This window comes from Melopsittacus undulatus, chromosome 2 (genome assembly GCF_012275295.1).
Source record: "Melopsittacus undulatus isolate bMelUnd1 chromosome 2, bMelUnd1.mat.Z, whole genome shotgun sequence".
NCBI classification, from domain to species: Eukaryota; Metazoa; Chordata; class Aves; order Psittaciformes; family Psittaculidae; genus Melopsittacus; species Melopsittacus undulatus.
The window spans coordinates 28433536-28454580 of record NC_047528.1 but is presented as its reverse complement, the minus strand read 5'-3'; the positions used below and the strand labels follow the sequence as shown (position 1 = coordinate 28454580).

At 41.7% G+C, this 21045-nt stretch overlaps 2 protein-coding genes across 7 annotated transcripts in view; one reads left to right on the top strand and one right to left on the bottom strand.

Annotated features, from left to right (window-relative positions):
- Positions 1 to 4207, top strand: part of LRCH1 (leucine rich repeats and calponin homology domain containing 1) — a 115312-nt gene extending 111105 nt beyond the window's left edge. For 3 of the 5 annotated variants that reach the window (XR_004080371.2, XR_004080370.2, XR_004080369.2), the window contains one exon: positions 1655 to 1771. Coding sequence is in view for 2 of the 5 variants with exons in the window: in XM_031047715.2 (XP_030903575.2) it covers positions 1655 to 1768 (114 nt within the window). In the remaining 3 variants the exon portion in view is untranslated. Of the gene's footprint in view, positions 1 to 1654 lie in introns of all 5 variants that reach the window. The other 2 variants (XM_031047715.2, XM_031047714.2) reach the window with 1 other exon arrangement.
- Positions 4208 to 7509: 3302 nt separating this feature from the next.
- ESD (esterase D) lies at positions 7510 to 19867 on the bottom strand. Of its 2 annotated transcripts, none has more exons than XM_031047716.2 (9): positions 19618 to 19867; positions 18009 to 18084; positions 17024 to 17112; positions 16045 to 16143; positions 13304 to 13428; positions 12548 to 12667; positions 10793 to 10891; positions 8770 to 8937; positions 7510 to 7735 (listed from the first exon to the last, which is right to left on the bottom strand). In XM_031047716.2, exons 1-9 carry the CDS (start codon positions 19652 to 19654, stop codon positions 7655 to 7657), a joined length of 894 nt encoding a protein of 297 aa, XP_030903576.1. In that variant the 5' UTR covers positions 19655 to 19867; the 3' UTR covers positions 7510 to 7654. The 2 variants fall into 2 exon arrangements, with proteins under 2 accessions (XP_030903576.1, XP_005147726.1); XM_005147669.3 differs by lacking the exon at positions 19618 to 19867 and adding an exon at positions 19207 to 19407.
- Positions 19868 to 21045: the final 1178 nt, after the last annotated feature.

Below are 21045 nucleotides of genomic sequence, written 5' to 3'. Positions count from 1 at the left end.
TTAAAGACAAGTTTTGCAGTTTTTCTCTCATTGGGGTGTGAGTTAAGCAAAGTGAAGTGTTGATTGTGCATCAAGGAAATGCTCATTAATGAAGTTGAAACAGAAGCAGCAAAGCAGTTGTTTAATATTGGCACTGTTCTGATGGAGCTGTGGCCCACTGGAGGAGCAAACGCTGGATAGTGGTGGTGGAAACAGATAAAATCAGTCAAAGAGGTGTATAACATGACAAAAACTGTTTTAATTGTTCTTATGTGTACCAGTTTCATCATCCTGAATATTGTATTGAGTTTTAAGGATTCTGAGAGGTTCGGGAAGGGATGAGTTTAACAAAAAGTGTCAGGAGAAGGGTGGTTGAAGAGATTAGGATTAAGAGATTAAATTGCAGATATAATCAGTATAAGAAGGTGTTAAAAAGTACCATGAATTCCATAAAGAGGCCCTTATGTGACATGACAGAAGTAAGAAGAATGTTCAGTAGAAGACAAGCAATTAATTAAAATACAATCTCAAATGCATCATTAGTTTCAGAAGCTAAAAGTTTATTGAACAGCTGAGAGATTCAATACTAAGAATATCAAAACAATCCTCTAAAGAATCAGTATCCCAGTCTGAGGATGGTCAGGGAAGGAACAGGTTAGATCACAGATGGTGCCTTTTCAAACAGAAAGCAACCTGACACACACAGTTTAAGGACTTGGTGAGCCAGATGCTGTAGCCATGTGTTTGTGATTAATAGTGTCATTTGGGGTTCTTTTTCCTATCTGTATTTTTTTTTGTCATCCCACCGACAGTTTTGGCTTCTGTGTTGTGGTAATGAGTCTCACACCTGTAATTGTGGTTTATGTGATGTACTCTAGCCTTCCCATGTACTATTACAAACCTCCTGCCTGATTTCATCATTTCATGGATTTCATTAGCAAGAATACTCAGTTACATCAAGAAAATCCTCCTCTTAAAGAGAGCACCAACCGTGACCTAAGGCTACCTCTCTAAGCGAGGCTTTCTGCAGTTATTCACTGGTGTCTTGTTTCCTGTGGGAGATGCAGTGTTCACCGTTCAACTGTCTTCTGGTGGAACAGCCTCTGTAGGCTTCATCCTGGCCATGATTGCCATGTCCTTACAGTGAATAAAGTTCATTTCTGGATATTTCAAAATAAGCTGCCAGTAGCTCAGAATGAAACGCTTCACCCCATGAATATACAACATTACATGCACTCTTTTGTGGCTTTCAAGGTGCATACCCTGGGAGCCAGTCCTCCCTGTCTAGAGCTCAGGGGTAGAACCTTTTTTAACTGATAAAACCAGCCATCTCTCCCAAACTTGTATGTAATAACAGGCAAACACCATGTTACCTCACCTTGTAGGTGTCAGTTCAGTGCTTGCTGATGCTCACACATAGTGCAGATTTCATACTGTAATGAACAGAACAGGGTGGTTTCTGAGGCCCAGGATATTTCCCGATCTCTCTCTAATTCATAGGTATAACAAGAGCAAAATCAGAGATGTTCTGTCAAAATCACACAAGTTTTTTTTAATTAAAAATAGGAAATGGCTCCTGCTTATTGGGCTCTGTGTTCCAACCCTGATCATGTAAAGCCTTCTGCAGTGAGTGTTAAGTATCCTAATCTATACTTCTTTGTTTGTCTCTTTCTAGGAGAAGCTCTGCCTGCCACATCACATCCTAGAAGAAAAGGGCTTGGTAAAAGTGAGCATAACAGTTCAAGCACTGCTAGATGTAACCACAACGAAACAAGCTTTATTCACATGAAACTCCTCTCTGCTGTTACCAGCTCCACTGTGCCATCAAAGAGTCAAAATACTGCCCAGCTTTTTAAACTGCATTGAAAACAACCCAGTGCTCCAAGAGTATTCTTGTAATTGATTTCAAAATTACCTGTCAGACTGTACCTGTGCATCCAATGACAAACCAGAAACTAAACGGAAACATTTCCTAGAGCAAGTTGGCACTTCACTGCTTTTTATAGCTCACTTTGTACAGTACTTACTGAAACAGTCACCTCTCTGCCACTTACAGATGTGTGGAGTCCACAGCTGTCTTGCAGCAAGATACCTTTGTACTATTAACCTAAGAATCACTGTAGTCATGATGGGGAGGGAGGGTAAATCAGACTTGTACCACTTTAGGTTTTTCTGCAGTTGCTTCAGGCTATGATTGCCTTTTAAAAATATCCAGACATCAAATATTTATATAAATATTATTTATTAGTGAGTTGTTATTCATCCTTTGGATGCAAAAATGTAAATTAGGAAACTGTATTTTATTACTGCTTTTTTGTGGTTAAACACTTTATTTTAATATAAATATTGAGTTATTTTTTATTCTACTTGGTGTGCAGTAGCTCTAGATCTCCATAAACTGTACTTTCTAATACGTAAGAGAGAAAAAAGCAAACACAAGAGGTGCTTTTCTGAAAAAGACAGCGAGCTGGAATGCCATTCTTGATCTCTTGAATTTGTGGAACATTTTTGTCAGCATTCCATTGAGTTTCCTACATTCCAGTAGCACTTTTCCCCCCGACTAGTGAATTGGCTAAAACTGAGAGCACACCCATTCTAGTTGTATATAAATGTTTAAAAAACACAAAGGAAAAATGTAAACTTGAAAAGTAAATGTGAATGAGTATTTTTGATCGCTTATTTTACTATGCACAAGACATTTAACTTTTTCCTCAAGAAAATGAACAATGTGCATTAGGATCATGTGTCTTGAGATAGGATTTTGCACTGTAACTTGATTTCTTTTAAAGACTACAGCACTACAGAACAAATAGTAAGAAACAGCACAAGAACAGTAACGAGAAGAGTCACCAGGTAGCCAAAACTGATTTGTTTTCTTCAGAGATTCCAGGGGAGATAAAGTTATTAAAATTGCCAAAGGCAGACTCAAAGACCTGATCTTCCACATCTATTTGCTGGATCCAGGTCTTCTCCTTATGGTCTCCATCAGTTCCCCACAGAACTAAGCACAATGTTCTGCAGTGGATGTTTTTGGGATCAGACCTCTTATCCCACATCAGCAATAGAAAATAAGGTTCTTGTTCTTATTAATACTTCAAAGTATCATTTTTTTGTTAAAACATCACATATTTTAGATCAAGAAGTTCCATTCTTGCCATGCCTGGAACATCTGTTTTCCTTTCCTATGAGAAGCTTAGGGATGTAACTTCAGCAGGCGGGGCAGGAAAACTGAATGTGGGGAAGAGAAGAGCTCGGGGTCAGTGGTGAATGCAGGCAGGGAGTTGGATATGTGTAATGATAAAAAAGAATCAGGGTGGTGGTGGGAGGACTAAATATTTAAGCAAGAGAATGGGGAGAGGACTATTGTATAAAGACTTTTGGGAAGGGTGATGCATACCTGTCACAGAAACACTGTGCTTAAACCCATCAGTATTCCAACAGTAGGTTTATAAGGGTTAATACAGTGTTTGAATGCAAACTTCTGTGATTAGTACCACAAATCGGGTATGTAGTGACAGCAGTGTGTCAGGTGGAGGAAGGTGGGCTCAAAGCCAACAAAGCATAGTTTATGCATGGAATATCCAGTTACTTCAACCAAAGCAAAAGAGTTTATTTTACAGAGGGAACATTAACTTCAACTGTAATTTTCTGATTGGCAGCTAGCATATGGTTTCCTATAAAATGTACTGTGCACTTTAACACTAAATTAAAATGTATTTTAATATTTTACAGAGCTGCACAAATATCTGTTTTGTCAAAAAGCACGAGCAATGTAAAGAAAATAAGTTTTCAAGTCAGAGTTTATCAAATTTTAAATGCATTCACAGATCAAGTATAAAAAATAGGAGTATTGATTTCTGCATCTTGAGGGATAAAATGCAGGTTTCCTGAGTATTTTTTTACAATGTATATATGGCAACATGAAGCTTTGTAATTATTATTTTGACAAATCTTGGTTTTTTTCATAATTAAAATTTTTGTTTTCTCCTGATAGTGTCTTTCAGTATTTGCTTGAAGTTGGCTGTAAATAAAGAGCTCTAAATATTTTGTAATACAGCTTTTTTTATGCAGTCTTAACCTGTATGGCTGAAAGGAGAACCTCCATCAACCTTTGTACCCTATTTGTATGTGCAATAAAACATGCATGGCAAAGCTCTACTACCCTAAGCAGCACACACAATGTATATAGACGATCTCTACTGTAGCTACAATTAAACTCTATTATTTGTAGAAACCTTTTAACAACTGCCCCTCTGACTGACAGTTTCTTGTACGAGAGATGGTGCTGGGAGAGCTTAGCCCTGGGAATGATGGATGAGGGCTTGGGGATGGTTGCATTAACTACCCTTTGCTTCTGGGTGTCATGGTGGGCTCAGCTCAGGCAGACGGGAGCTTCCACCTTCAGTTTGCTCTTGCTCTTGTTACTGTGCAAGTGGTGTTCTTTTCATTGCTTCCTTCTTCCCATGGCGCAGCTGCTTCTCCTCCCTGTCCTCCTTCTGAAATGCAGAGATTATTCCATAGCTTTTGCCAATGAAAGTTGATGATTTCCTTAGTCTACTGAGTCCAAACAGTGAACACGGTGCCACTTTCTGACCTGGGCATAGAGAACCCAGTGTCTGTGGGCAGTAGAAACTACTGTTTGTAGGTCCTACTCCAGAGCCCTCTTCCCATCCAAGTGCAGATTTCAGTATTTTCTCATTTCTCTAACAAAGTGTCTTTACCTTAACCAGGTGGTTTTATGGCTGTATTTGCTCACTTTTGGTAGTGGATTGTGGAAGGAGGAGCTCTTTCTGCAACACTCTCCCTGGTAGATCTTGCTTTTGAAGGCTGAGGATCTTTAAGTGCTTGTGTGGCTGTTGCAATACAGAGCCAAGACAGACTGGTTGCTCTGTGAGAATCTGTACAGGGTGTTGAGGCCCTGGCACAGGTTACCCAGAGAAGCTGTGGCTGCCCCATCCTGGCAGTGTTCAAGGCCAGGTTGGACAGGGCTTGGAGCAACCTGGTCTACTGGAAGGCACCCCTGCCCATGGCAGGGGGCTTGGAACTGGATGCCCTTTAAAGTCCTTTCCACCCCAAACTATCCTATTATTCTTTAATTTAGGCAGGAGGAATCCTACAGTGGTGTTTAGTGCTGTCTTCACTGAAGATAATGTCCACCTAAGGCTTGTGCACTGCCAATATTGGAGATCTGACAGCCTCGTGCAATTCCCATTACAGTGGTGCAGTGACACCAGGGGTCTGTAGCAACTGCTGCATGTGCCCCAGCTCTTCGCATGCGTTTGTGCTGTTCTGGACTTGTGAAGCCTGTCAGAACCTCACCTGAACCTGCTCCTGCTCACACGTCAGGCAACTGCAGTCCCTCCCAAGAAGCAAGACAGCAGTGCCTGTGAACATTGAGTTTTACCACAAAAGCAAATAGTGCATGAGAACAGCTAATCATTAGGAGTGCCAAGCAAGCAATGTGACAGGTATTTTCAGCTCCAGAATTATAGCTGGGCAGGTGCTTGAAGAAGCTGACTTGGTAATGGATCTGCTGAACTGTAAATTAAGGATACAGGTAACAAAGCTTCCCAAGTCCATCCACAATGTGCTGGGAAACTCAGACTTATGCCACATAAATTTATCAAGTATACAAGAGGGCTTTCCCCCCGCCATGAAGGGCAAGCTACTTCCTACCATTAACCCAGCAGCTTTAAAATGCTGGTTTAAAAGCACTTACAGTTAATGACAGGGTTAAATGGGCTTTTTAATCTCCTCTAATGTAACACACAGGTGCATAGACTCCTGTTAGGAAATGAAAAAAGTGGCATGCCCATTTCCCTTAGCTACAATGAACAGAAATAGTGCGTTTGTAGACAACAAATGGAAATGTTTAGTGTTAGAAACACCTGCCCCAAACTGAACTCCGCAACTGCTGCTGCCCTGCTCTGTCCCCAGTGCTTGGCCCAAACCTGCTGCCCAGGAACACATTTGGTAGCCACAACGGAGCCAGTGCCTGGTTGTGAGATGGAGAAGGAACAACTAGATGCTGCCATACATGAAACAAGCCTTTGAGCCCATTTTGCTGTTGTGGGAATGGAAATATTTAAACATTGGGAATGGAAATATCTAAATGTTCAGCAGTTGTGGCTTAAAGTTTTTATGTCAATGTCCTGCTTTATAAGAAAGGGGGAGTTAAATGTCTGTTGTAAACCCAGTGTGGAAACCTTGTATTCAACATTTCAGAGAACTCTTGCAATGCACGCAGCTGTATCTTCACAGAATAGTTTGGGTTGGAAGGGACCTTAAAGATCATCCGGTTCCAGCCCCCTGCCGTGGGCAGGGACACCTTCCACTAGACCAGGCTGCTCCAAGCCCTGTCCAACCTGGCCTTGAACACTGACCGGGATGGGGCAGCCACAGCTTCTCTCAGCAATCTGCCAGGGTCTCACCAGCCAGCCTTCTAGGCTTGCTTCAGGAATTGGCAGATGCAAGACCAGTGGAAGTCAATACATAATTTAAGCCTGTCACCAGCAACAGAAATGGCTGTTCCCAGCATCAGCCTCCCTGCAATACAATCTAGCAGGGGCCAGAGAAACAGGCAAGCATTCAGCATTGCTTACAAAAACAACTGATCCTACAGCTATCCTAGAATTTCCTCTGGCAAGAGGGAGTCAGGGTTTGAGCAAGGATGAAGGTTCAACTGAAACATGGGCAAGTGGAGTTTACAAATAATTGTGTGAATATGAGGTTGACAGCTCACTGGAACAAGCTGTGTTTGTTAGAATGGTTTGGAACATCATTTAATTCCAATGTTCTTGTCCCACACAAGGTACCAGGCAGAATTCTATCACTGGGAACTAGTTTAGGCCTACAACTGTCAGGCCTGCAAAAATCCTGTTATCTTTTGTCAAATAAGCACACTCTTCTACATAATGAGAGAGCAGCTAGAGATAGAACTGCCTTTTTTTTCCTTCAGATCTATTTATCAGTTTCCTTTCAATCCTGTTAAGTCTAAGAAAGCCAGAAACACAGCACTCAGCACCAATCAAAGGCAAGTGGAGAAAACAACAACCCCTCCTTTACTACAGCCTGCTTCCTTCAAATGGTTTTTAAGAGGTCTTTAAGTATCATCCTTGAAATACTCTTCAGATTATTTATTTGATGTTAATAACACACTGGCCAGCAAACCACACTGCACAGCAAGCTGTTGTCTGTATGCTCCACCACACACTGTCCTTGGTATGCGTTTAGACAGGCCGAGGAAAAACAAAGCAGCCACTTCACATTAATTAAGTGGCTTCATTGGTTGTCCCACTAATGACTTCCTTCAGCATTAAGCAATGAAGTGAACCCTGGCATTTAATTAGCTGAAGAAGGACACCTGTTATTCATCTTGAGGTCCCAAATGCACACCTACATTCATAACCTGAAACTAACTCATCAGCTCATTTCCATTCTGACCTGGAATGCAGCAGGCACCTTCATGGTGTTGGGGGATTTTTCAAAGCATGCAAAAACCTTCAAAATACTTACTCTAAAGCACACACAGCAAATTAAGTGGGGATTTATTTTCCTTAGCAGTACAATCAAGAGGAGCTTCATTTTACAGACACTGCTCCAGCAAAGTATTTTTGGTTAGTGCATCTCTATCCTTTGATCCACAATGGTGAGATGATGCTCACATCCAGAGGCTTCAAGCATTGAGGTATTTTGCATGGTGCTTGATGTGGTCATTAATAAATGTAGCAATGAAAAAATAGCTGTGATCGTAACCCTAGAAAAAAAAAACAGTAAAGAAATCAGCAAATACACATAGTTCATGATATAGCAATCATGCTAAGCTCTCTTCTAGGGAAGTTAATGTATCTCCTGGTTTGATGTGTTTTAAGAACTCAAAAATACCTGTATTATATATAGAAAATGCCAAGGATACCTAGCAGGTGAAATACCTAGAATACTAGGAAGCTGAAGAAACAGAAAGTACCCTAACCTGCCCCAATCTGGGCACGTGAATCAGAGCTGGATAACAGCATCAGTTGCAGAGCAAGGTACAGTCTGAGAGAACAGTCCCCCCTCACCAAAGTTGTCCTACTCATAAATGACATGGTATAAGTAGGACACAGCCCAGGCCTGAATTAGTGCTCCAGCACTATGCTATAGTGGCACACAAACCTATGAATTACCCCACTCTGTCAGCACTTTCTCTTCTGGTGCAATCCCTCACTCTCTACAATCAGGATCCTCTGGGTCAGGCTGGAAGTCGTCAGTCACAGACTCGAGTGCTCTAAGACAAGTGCTGTTCTAGGTCACACCACACCATAGGAAAGAGAAATCCTGTCGCCTGGCTCTTTAAATGCATGTAAGATTTCAAGCAGTTCCCCACCTTTCCCAATCTACACAAACACATGCAACCTAAATCACAAAGGCTTATGCTGAACGCACTACCCACAGTACAAGTGAGGAATCCAGCAAAAGCACATCTGTCACTTCGCTCATACAGTGACTGCGATGCTTATGATAACGCACTACTGCTGCTTCTTCAGGTGACCACGGAGGGATCAGCTTCTCCAAACTAAAATCATGACCCCACCTAGTGGTGAAATGCAGCTGAACGTAATGGATATTCACTCCCAGATAGCATGTATTAAAGAAAATGTCACTTGTCTCCCTCTTCTGCACAAGTAGCACAGACTCACAGGTTAAGTGACAGCATGACCTGTTAAGAGACACTCCCTTCACTACTTGCCACACAGAGCCGAAAATCACAAACCAACAACGTGACAATCAAGCACTGGAGAAGCAACTTGCCTGCTGTAGTCTAAAGACTACTGGGACTTTCTGCTCTGTGCAGGCAGCAATGAAGTTATCAGGCAGTAACTGGCCCGCTGATAGGAACTGGTCATCTTTGCCTTGATCAATCAAGATGTCCAGGGGAGAGCCTGCATAGGACTTCACTAGTTGTGTAGCATCATATGCCTGTAGAAATACAAAAGAAACAACATTCAGCCACATACATTAGATGGGATTAAATTTGCTGACTGCAAGAAAAGGATGGCACATGGAGAGTACTGGGTGATACTGATCAGGACATCAAATTACATTTCTGAAGAACAAAAAATTGAGAAAATTCTAGACAATTGAAAAGTCATGCCAAGTATGAGCTAAGTAATTACCAAGCTAGCAGTCTGACCAAACGGAACACCCAGGCCAGGCCTAAATTCATACAGAACACCACCAATATCATCTAGTACCGATTCATAAGCTTGTACAGATTCTGCCAAAATAACTTGGCACCTTGATGGAACTATTTTGGCAGCTAAAGTTCAAAACATTGGTGTAACCCAACTACACTCATAGAAGGCACTGAACCTGAAGGTTACCAAGATAATTTGACCAAGAAAACTTTGTACAACTAAGAAAAAAAAAAAAAGTGCCACACAGAGCATAAATTAAAGACTGTTAACACATATGCATCAAAATGTAATTGTGGGTGGGGAACATGTTTCCTGTGGGGTCCTGTGCTTGTCATGTTCAAAATAAAAATCCCTTAAAAAGGCAGAGAAGTGTTTTAAGGCACTGGACAAGACATATCACCAACAGACAACAGAATGCAAAGTTCTACACCAAGGCATCAGAGCCGTGCTTCCAAAATGTCACCAGATCCAGAAATGACACTGCAATGGAAAAGGCAGCTTGAACTCAGCCAAGCACTGCGGCCATGGTATGAAATGACCCTTCCACATACCTACCTAGCAATTTGAAGCAGAAATACAGAGATCAGAGATTGTACGTCTGTGCCGGTGGCAGGCACCTATTCCTGTGCCTGCTGTTGATCTACTGGACTGGATTTGCAGAAGAGCTCCAAAGCAAGTTAAGAGGCCAGAAAACTTTTGGGTTTTTTCCCCAAATAAATTCATTATGTTAAGTGTAAACAAGTTTAACCAGCATTTCCTAAATATACAAACTATTACTTGTGAAAGCTGCTAGTGCTTTCCATTCCTGTAATGCTTTAATCAGACCTTGATGTCTTCCTAAGAGTATTTTAATCTAATTTACAAGGGATTAAGCTGCAGCTTGTGTTTATTCACAAGGAATTCAGAATACCTGATCATGATGATCCCCTCTAACTTAATTCCAGCAATGCAGTGCAATGTTTATGCTTAGAAGAAAAATACTGAAGGGCTGCCCACATAACACAGTGACATGCACACAAACACTTTTCTATCATAGCCCTTCATAATGACTACTTATATTTCAAAATTCAGGCCCTGGAGCTAACACCCAGTGTCATCTGGTTTCATCCTGTTCCATGGGATACCAAATTCCAAGTACCCAATGGGCTCCTCTTCTATCTGCCTCCAACAGACTGACCCTGCAGATGCTGTGAGATTCATCAGTTTCTACACAGTTTGTAGCAGCCCCTCTTTTCAGGCTACTACAAAACCCAGCTGTTTTGTATATTGAGAAGTGAGGTTTTGAGAGACAGGCTGTACCCTAACTCTCTTTAAAACATCTCACTGCTTTCATGCATTACAGAAAGTCTCAGACTGTTCATAATTCTTCTTAGCCCAGACTTTAAGAGCTTCATAAAAATGGGAGGAATATGGTCAATTTGATGAGAGCCTTCTGTCTCATTCCATTTGTTATAAGCACCATCAGGAAATAGCAACTCATACCCACTAGAAACATACAGTGCTTATCCGTGCTTAGGTGTATAGTAAGCCAGCAGTACCAGCTCAGGGGCACACTAGAGTTTTATTCCAGACTCCTGCTGCGATATATTTATCAGATCACTCTTGTATTATTAAGGGACTGTGGTTGCAACACATACCTCCCACTTGCTTACGTCTGATCCCAGATATCCACCAAGGGCTTTCTTCCCCCACTGACACTGAATCGGGTTGCAGATAGGAGCAAATGCTGACACAGACTATTCAAAAAGAAAATATGAAAAAAACCTGTATGAGTTCAGAAGAGTGATTTCAGGTAACTAAGAAGCAAATGAAAAGCCTTTCCAAAAATGGTTTCAGTTACTGTCAGAACTCAGGACTCCCTCAACACTCCAGGCTAGGTACCCTCACCATTACCATACTTACCTCTTATTTGTTCTCTCTAGGCCTACAGTTTTGCTTTCCTTTTTGCACATCAGCCAAGCTACAAAATGCAGAGCTAGACACCCCGTTATTTTCTTTGTTGGGAAGTGCTGACTTGAATTCTCTTAAGCAGCAGAAAAGGATCTCAATTCTACTGCTGTGTCAGCATGGTCAGAATGGGACCATTTCATCTTCAACTGTATTTTGGCAGAGCATAACAAAAGCCTGAGGCATGGTGCTGCTCAGCCAGTCTAACCATACAACAGTGTCTCATGAATTCAGATACCTCCAGGATCAGGGGTCAAGAAAAGTGCATTTTGGATCACCACTTCATATGCTGGTGTCAGAAGTCCAAGACCTGTTCCTACATCATTCTTTTTGATTTGTGCATGGGACATCAAAATTTCTACTCATATCTTGCAAGAAACAGCAATAAACCACTTGAGCCACTGCCAGCTCTCCTGGATTTTGCTATTTTCAATTTAAAGTTTCATTCTTTTAGATAATACAATCAGCAGTTAAGTGCCAACAGTGAAAATATACATTTTTGAACTACTGGCTCCAAAAATTAAAATGTAAGACAAAATAAAGCTTTATCTTACATGGAGCTCTCTTACAATGCCAAGCCAATGACACTGAGCAAATGTTATGCTATTTTCAAAAATGCAGTTCCATTTTTGCAGCAGCTGACCAAAAAGTGCAGGGCCTGGACAGCCCATGGAAGGATTGATCCACATAGGTAGAGCCCCTCATCTCCCAGACACCAATGCCCAATTTGCCCTCAGAAATGCATTTTACATAAGCTTATTGCCAAAGACAGCAACAAAATTTCTCTCAACCCTCCTGAGTGTGAGGAAAGGCAAACCGGTTCCAGCATGTGTGATTTAGGTTCAAGTAGAATATAGATGAACACAACTTCATATACCTTCAACATACTGAAAATAAATCTTTAGGAAAGCTGACATGCAAATCTTTGGAGGAGAAAGAACTGGGCAAGGGGGAAAGGGGAGAATCTCCTTCAGATACTTTTCCATGTACAGTTTGGGTGTTTAACAGTTACACAATTGGAGTTAACAGACTGTAGTAAATTCCAAGCAAACACACATATAATGATTTGCTGGTAATAAAAGCTCCAGAATGAACAAAACAAGATTTGAAAAGATCAAGCACAGCACACAACCAGACTTCTAGACAATACTGGCAGAGCTAGAAGGAGCCTGTTTACATTTAAATATAACAATTGGTTTGGAAGAGCTGTAGCATCATCCAAAAGAAAGTGGCCTTTTCTTAACTTTGAAATTTGAACGGTTTTCTTATTTTGCCTGATAGTCACACTCCAGAGTGTTTTCCATATTCTAATAATAGGTATCAATGGATTGCCACAACTAAAACTATTTATACACTTAACAGTATAACACAAGTTGGTACTATGATTTTTTTCTTCACTTCTCTAGAAACCTTAGAAGCCTCATAAAAGCCACATTATATCTTACTTTGTACTTCCCAGGATTCTTCAGAGCAAGAATAAGAGCTCCATGTCCTCCCATGGAATGCCCAAAAATAGACATCCGTTCAGGGTCAGTTGGAAAATTGGCATTTATTAGTTTAGGCAGCTGTAAAGGAAGAACAGTGAATAAAAACGTTAGAGCAACTTGAGTACGTTTAGAGGAAAAAGCAGACAACTAACTAATGTGTTTTAGTGCCAGAAAGCCATTGAAAGCAAAGGCACATCTTTGTTTCTAGCCTGACATTTGTGATCATGGTCTGAAAGCAATTTGAAACAGGACTGTAAAAATGAAACAATGCATCTGACAATAGGTACCTCAAAGTATCTCTGTAGATATCTACCATAACCCTGTAACGCAGGATGTGGTAATTTCCTAATAGTCCTATTTTAATAGACCCAGAAATATGTATGTGCTCCTGTAAGTGACCAGAATGGCCCATACGCTCCCTATATTCCCATCATCTTTAGTTCTAATCCAGACCACACAAACTCCATGTAAACTGGACTCTCACCTTTCTAATATATACCTCAAAGGTCTCCTTTTACACCTACTTAAAGAAAAACAAACAACCCAAAAACAAAACTACCACCCAGCTTTCCAAGAAGGACAGTATGAACAGTTTGAATGAGCAATACAACTGAAGTAGTGGTGCAGTGAAATGTAGTGGGTTGCTTCAGAAACAGCAGAGATTACTTCTTTATGTTATCCAACAACACTAGGAGAACCCAGCAGCAAAGTTACCTCATCCTTTATGTAGGAATACATCCTATAGTTTGTTTTCCAAGGCTCTTCAGTGGCATCCACATAAAAACCAGCACCGGTGCCAAAATCCCAGCTTTCATCTTCTCCCTCAATATTGCAGCCACCTACCATGAAAATTCTTTCTGTAGTTACTGTCTTTCATAGAATCATAGAAAGGTTTGGGTTGGAAGGGACCTTAAAGCTCATTTAGTTCTAATCCCCTTGCCCTGGGCAGGGATACCTTCCACTAGACCAGGTTGCTCAAAGCCCCATCCAACTGGTCCTCAACTGGAAAAACTGTCATAAACATCAGAGAGACTCTGGACACAAGTTTCTCAATCAACAGGACTCTGCTCCTCCAACTATAAGATAATTCAGATTTTCATTTGTTAATACAGGATTTGCAAGTTTTATTGAAATAACACTTTCAAAATGCTACTTACATATTATCTATAGATGTACCCAGCTTTCAACTTGTTTCAGTATCCCTTAACAGATAAAGATCTCTCCTCAACTAGTTCTGCAAAGCTTTGTCCAATGTACCTAGGAACTTACTCAAAAGTTGTTACTTATTAGTTGGTGGTATCAGCTTGTTTCAGTTAACAGACCTCATCCTATCAAGTACAAGAAACTGAAAACCAGAAACTTGTTTCTTTCCCCCGGAAGGACAGAACTATATATCACCAAATGGTGTGCCCAGACCAGTTTATGTGCTACAAATAAAGTCTGTTACACCTCCCTTTTTAAGGTTCAACAGCATAATAACACTTACTGTTCCTGTCATTTTTAAAGTATATAACTCTGTCTTTTCTGCAATTTGTTTCATTGCTCCCACCTATAACTTCCCCATAAAACTTCAGTAATTTCTTCTGTGACTAACTGCAGGGTTGCATCCTCTTTTCCAAGGCTACGCTTTCAAACTAAATTTGCAGATGTCTCCTTGAAAGTCAATACATCCCATCTAGTCCTCTCTTATTCTCCCTTTGATTAGCCTGTGATTTACCAGCTTGGTTTGCAGAACAGAATGCAGTATTTCAAGATGTGACAGGAAATAATGGCCTCCCCTTCTCCAAAATCTCCTTAGTTTCTGCTACCCCAAATTACATGGTCTTTCACTATTGTCAATTACACTGCAAACCCACATGTAATTTGACAATCCCTGACAATTTGTGCAGAAATACCTGCCACCCTGTCACAGTGTGAAATCAGGTTTTTACAAGGATCAAAGCTGAGTTTGCTCCACTGATGTGCCCTTGAAACCCGAGTGCTTTTGTAACTTAACAGTCCAGCAGTCACAGGGACTGGGGATGCTTACACAACATGCTAGATATACAGAAGTCTATCTTTGGTCCTTTGGGGGTAGACACAAACTCAGAAAGTCCTGCCAGGCAATGAAGGCAATGCTGATTCTGCTAAAAGAAACTTAAGGGTAGCCTTGAAAAAGTAAATTTTAACAGGAAATTGCAAAATACTGGTCAGCACACCTGTCTGGAAAAGCAAACTCCTACAAAGAAGGAAAAGTAAAGTCTATCAGGTCTGACAGAGGATTTGTAATGACAGATACTCCAAGCTTTCATGCAGCCTTTTTCCCCATCCAGATACATCTCCTAGCTTCTGGAACGTAATTCTTACATAGTCCTAACTACACAGTTAAAAAGCACTTACAAGCATTTTCACTACATATGCTCCTGTCTCTTAATTTGTGATTACATTTGAACTGCTCTTCACTTGTTCCTCCAGGCAGCTCACAGCTTTAAGAACATTTGGGGTCTCTGATCTAAAACCTAAGTGCATAACACGAAACACATACTGAAATCCATCTAAATAGCAGAGCAAAGCTGATCATTGCCTGCTAAAAGGCAAGAGAGAAGCTGCAAAAAAGGTTTTAAAAGAAAATGGATAAAGCAATGGACTATGCAAATTAAGTTGCACATTGAGAGTCAACCTACACAGATAATACTAAACACAAGTCCCAATATAATTATCCAATGCATATTTCTGGGTTTTGAACTGACAGAACTTCAAAAACTACATAGGAAAACTATTTTCTGGAAAGAACATAACTTCATTTCCATATTACTCCATGAGACTTCAGCTGAATCCAGCAAATACTAAACATAATACCCAAAAGACTGTAACTGCAGATCCACTATTTTTTAGTTTTCTGACAGCACACATAAGCTCAGTCTTATAGAGATAACAGCAAATCATTTAAAAAGGCTATTCATCAGTAGTCTGTTGCAGCTGCAGGGGGGAAGGGCTCCTGGTTTGCTTCTGTAAGTATTGGAATCCTCTGAAGGCATGTATTTATCAGCTTTAGAAGACAAAATACAACAAGGAGTAAACATTACATCTTTGTGGGACAACACAGTTCTGCAGATTTTTTTAAATTTCAGCAAGTCACAAAGTGCAGGCTACTGTCTCTGATAGCACGTGCCTTGTTTTCCCTTTCTTCCCTCTCATTCCTGCTGAACTCAATGGCCCCTTTGTTCTAGCTTTAGTGCCATGACAATAAAAGAATTTCAAATGTCAAACCTTCACTACCACATTATTAAGACAAAGACATATACCTAGATAATACCACAGACAATATAACCTAGCAAACAATACAAGAGCAGAGGTCATTTTTTGACTCAGACGGGCAACCTACTTTGTAGTAAACTGCAGCACTCCAATCTTTTGGGATGAAGACAGTGTACTTCAGTGTAACAACTGTTACCATGCCTCTTGTTAAAACTTACGTGGGCTTGTGTCTGGCGCGACAACAATAAGGCCATGTTCAGCTGCACCTTGCTGAAAACCAGCTTTCGTTATAAAATTCTGTTCTGTGCAAGTTAACCCTAGAGAAATAAAAACAGCACTGGTTACACATTGCTCACAGTACCCCAGTTTCAAAACCCTCTTTCACAGAATGAATTACAGAATGAATGAATCATAGAATGGTTTGGGTTGGAAAGGACCTTAAAGCTCATCTAGTTCCAGCCCCTCTCCATGGGCAGGAACATCTTCCAATAGACCAGGCTGCTCCAAGCTCTGTCCAACCTGGCCTTGAACACTGGCAGGGATGGGGCAGCCACAACTTCCTTGGGCAACCTGTGCCAGTGACTCACTACCCTCACAGTAAAGAACAACTTACTTATATTTAACTTGTATCTCCCCTGTTTAAGTTTGAACCTGTTAGCCCTTATCCTATCACCATAGTCCCTGATGAAGAGTTCCTCTCCAGTATCCCTGTACAAACCCTTCAGATACTGGAAGGCTGCTATGAGGTTTTTGACAGAAAAGTTTTCGAAAATCAAGAGGAACAATTTAGCTGCCTCCCATGGGCTAGACTTTGTTCCCAGTCCTGTTAACTTAAGCAGTCTGTCACAGACAAACAAAAACAGGAGGTGTCCCAGTCAGAAGGCCTTTCAGGAGAACCTTAGATATATATATGCTTTAGAACAAAAAGAATGTATATTTTCGAACAAAAAGGGAGAACATTTTGAACACTGAGCATTTTAGAACACATCTCAGCAGGCTAACCCTGAAGCCAGCTGCATCCATCTTTATCACAAAACACTTAAAGTAAACGTGTGCTCCAGAAGACCATCATTTGTAGACTGCAAGAGCTGCGACTGTAGTACCTCTACATCAGGGTTTCAATAACTGTAGCACAGTAGCTTAAGCTTAGTAACTTGAAAAAGATAACTTGAAGCAGCTACAATTCATGTTACTTACCAGAGAGCCAATACAGCACAGGACACTTTGCGGTTTCTGCTTTTGGAGGCAAGTAGATTCCAAATTTCATTTTGCATTTTAGCTCTGCACTGTATTAATAAAATATTCCTTGTCAGAGGAAAGTTGAATCAATGCATTTTGTTCAAAGAGAGGTTTGTTCAGTGAATTATAACTACTAAGTTAAACAAAGTGAAAAGCAATTTTAGAAGTCAGCCTTAGCCTCCTGAACTGACAACAGCTAACTTTCTGTCCTGGTTTCAAGCTCGTTCTGAACATACTTAAAACAGAGACTTACAAATAAGCCACATTTTTGCAGTGCTGCTAACTGGGAGCAGTTTGAAAACTGAATTAAGAACCCCAGCAGAATTTAACTTGAGCTTTGTCTATTAAATTGGAAAGTGATTTGTATTTACAGAACATACACTGGACAGCATGCCTCAGCAAGATAAGTCTTCAATCTGCTAAATCTACAGATTTTTTTTATTAATTGTCCAATTAACACTAAAGCCTAAAATTTTCAATAAAGTCTTATCTAAGCACAAATAATGACTTTTATTTTGGATCAGAAATGGAAGATTTTCTGTCCACCTTCACCAAACAAGAATCTATTTACTGTGTCTATCTGCCCACAGCATTTTTCAAAAATGCACACAACTGAAATATCCAGTAGAGTGAACGGAACTTTGTAAACATGGTGGCTCTCTGTGCTTGAAATAGAACAACCCAAAGTAATGGAGCTTCATTTTCAAAGGTGAAAATACTGGCTTCCCATCTCATATCTGCAGTACTAAGCATACTAGACATGTTAAACATTAACATGGGAATAAAAGAACACAGCCAAAGCAGCAGTATACAGGATTCCTTTCTGAAATACTGATATTGGTGAGAACACACCATCTCCCTTCAGGCTGAGAACACTTACAGGAACAATAGTATGGATTCACTGCCCCATGCTAAGCATCTAGTTTGCTTTTATAGTGTTTACCTGTCATGCTCAAAGACCTTCTGGAAGCCCTCAAAGCACCGGTTGCTGGAAACCTGTTTCAGTGCCATGGCTTTAACTGCAAATAAAAAAACCAAGAAAGGTGAAGTTAAATTTGAAAATATTTGTGGAATTAGCATGAGTTATGAGAACACAAAAGTTGAATACAACTTAAAGCACCTGCAAACACTTTCTGCTGTCTCATTAAATTTTTATTTCCCCATAGAAATGAGAGGGAGAACTAAACTCTTGCAAGCATAACTTACAAAGTCTGCTTTCCTACAGATCCACATTGTCTATCACTTTTACTTTAGCAGTAACCATAGGTCGCTCTTTATCTACCAATGCTGCTGCTGGACAAGAAACTTCAGGTGCTCTGGTTAGCCTGGAGCTGCCCATGTCAGTGTACAGGTTTAGTATTGGGTCTAGTGTACAGTACATCTGTTTATTCCTTGAAAGTGGAATGTGGATTAGGAGGTACCTCAGAGTATATAGTAATGGACATAGTACATGCATTGAATGTATTTCCTAGCATTAAAGTAATGGGGCAGATAGATTAATGTATAATTATACATAATGAAAGCGTAGAGGTAGAAGTTAAAGAAATGTTGGGGGGACACTTTACATTCTTGTAGTTGAGATTTTTAACTTTTGAGGTCACAGACCTTGTAGAAAAGCCAAGTGAAAATCACTACCATTTATGCTGTACTTTTTTCAGTATTATGTTTTGGTTTATGTGACCAGGCTGCTACTTCCATGATGACCCTGCAAGAGACAAACCTGCCCCACCTCCCCTTCACTGTGTGTGCCAGTATCCAACCCCTAACTACCACAACACTGAGGCCTGTAATCATCTTTGACAGAATTACCCCGCTAAAAGCCTGGGGGATGGCAGAAGCACAGGCCTCACAGAGAACCAAAAGGCTTATTTCCAAAGGAAACAGTATTAAAAACACAAGCAAATGAAGAGTTATGGGAGTTCAAAAAGGTCTGGTAGCACACTCATAGCGAACTTGCCAGGAAACTCGGGAAGCTTGGCACAAATGAAGGCGCTGCTGGTTTGCATGGCCAGTAAGGCCAGATAGGCAGCTGAAAGGGGAAGAGGCCTGAAGGGTTAGCACACAAGAAAACCCTGAGGAGAAACCAGGTACCCTCAGACAGGGTAACAAATGTCAGAATGAAAGCGTTCCCTGCCTCATACCTGAGCACTTCTTTGGTGCAAGAAACGCCGCGCACTACGGGCAGCCCTCCGAGCCTGCTCGTTGTCTCCTACCAACCCCGCAGGGCTGGAGTCGAGGAGTGCAGAAGAGCCTTACACCTATCCCGATGGCAGCACCGAGCCAGGGCTGCCGGAGCCGCTCGCCCATGCCCGTTTCCACACAACCAGTCCTGCCCGCCGCACCAAAGCGCTCTCCTGTGCCTCCATTTTCTCCGCTCTGTTCGCGGGTACACCCACAGGCAGCGGTCCCTCCCCCTCGGCCGCCCGCTACCCGGGCCCGAGGGCCCGCAGGGGCCTCTCACCGCCCTCCGCTCTCCCAGCCGTGAAACCCCAGCCTCCGAGCTCCCTGCCCCAAGCTGCCCCGGCGACCTCCTCCTTCCCCTGCTCCCTTACCGCAAGGAGCAGCAGAACAAAGCGGCAGCCAACGCATACGCGGGGACGGCCCTTGTGCAGGCAGGGCCTCCCCCTGTCCCCCCGCGCTTCCGGCCCGCCTCCAAGCCCGCAGCGGGGGCCTGAGGCAGCTGCTGGCGCCCGCCGTGGTGTTTGATGGGCCGCGGTCCCCGCTGAGCTTCAAGTGCGCATCCGCTGGGGAGAGCGGGAGGGCTGCTTTGTCCGGAGGGCCGCAGGTGCTGCTGATGCGCGGATAGACTCCACAACTAGTTAAAGTTGTAAAGTAGGTGTGCTTTTATTCAGCGCTGAGGTGCATGGGGATAGCTCCTCCAAAGCATGCACACCTCAGGGTTGTTCTCCCTTTACATTTATTCTCTTAAGGTATACATATGCATTAGGTTATTCGATACGCCTATACATATTTACTGTATATCCTTGCTTCGTATTAGATAGGTCATTAGCTAGGATTAGCTAGGTCATTAGCTAGAAGTGATGCGCGGATAGACTCCACAACTAGTTAAAGTTGTAAAGTAGGTATGCTTTTATTCAGCGCTGAGGTGCATGGGGATAGCTCCTCCAAAGCATGCACACCTCAGGGTTGTTCTCCCTTTACATTTTTCTCTTAAGGTATGCATAGACATGAGGTTGCTCAATACGCCTATACATATTTATTACCTATCCCTGCTTCGTATTATAATGAGCTAGAAGGTCCTTTGCGCCTGCGCAGTGCCCATTCTGGTCATGGGCAGGGGTCTCAAGATGAAGTAAATGAGTCTTCCTCCTGTGAATAGGGGTCTTCAGGATGAACTAAATGAGTCTTCCTCTTCTTAAACTTTTCACCTTTTAGTCTTCACGCATGGCCTTAGGGTTCGGTCGGTGTCCAAGCCATAAACCCTCTGCTTCTCCCCCTTATCAGTAAAGCCAAGCATCTGCTTCTCCCCCTTATAAGTAGAACCAAGCATCTGATTTTCCCCTTATCAGTAGTTAGTGCCTTGGCACTGTTTAGTAGGCATGATAGGTATTTACAGCAGGCAATACTTCTGTTTAAGCAAGCAAATTTCTCTAATCTCCTTGTACACCCCCATGTACAATCTCTCTGTACTACCCCCATGTACATTAGTTGGACCCCCCTGTACATTGGTTACCCCTGTATCACTGCTATCCTCCTATTCAGGCACTTCTCCAGCCTAGGGTTGGGGCAGGGGGAGGAAGGTATGGCTCCTAGCGGCCTTGGCACCTCCGTGACTCAGGTCTGCAGGGTTTACCTTCCCAGGTCTGGAGAAGAAAATCTTAAACTGTACCATAAAGAAATAAGAAGTTAGTCCAAAGGACCTGATAATATTGAAAATTTCAGAACACCAAGTGTTTCTGTTAGAATTATTTTTCCCTCAACCACTGAGACCTAAATGGGGGAGAAAAGTTGTCAAAGTG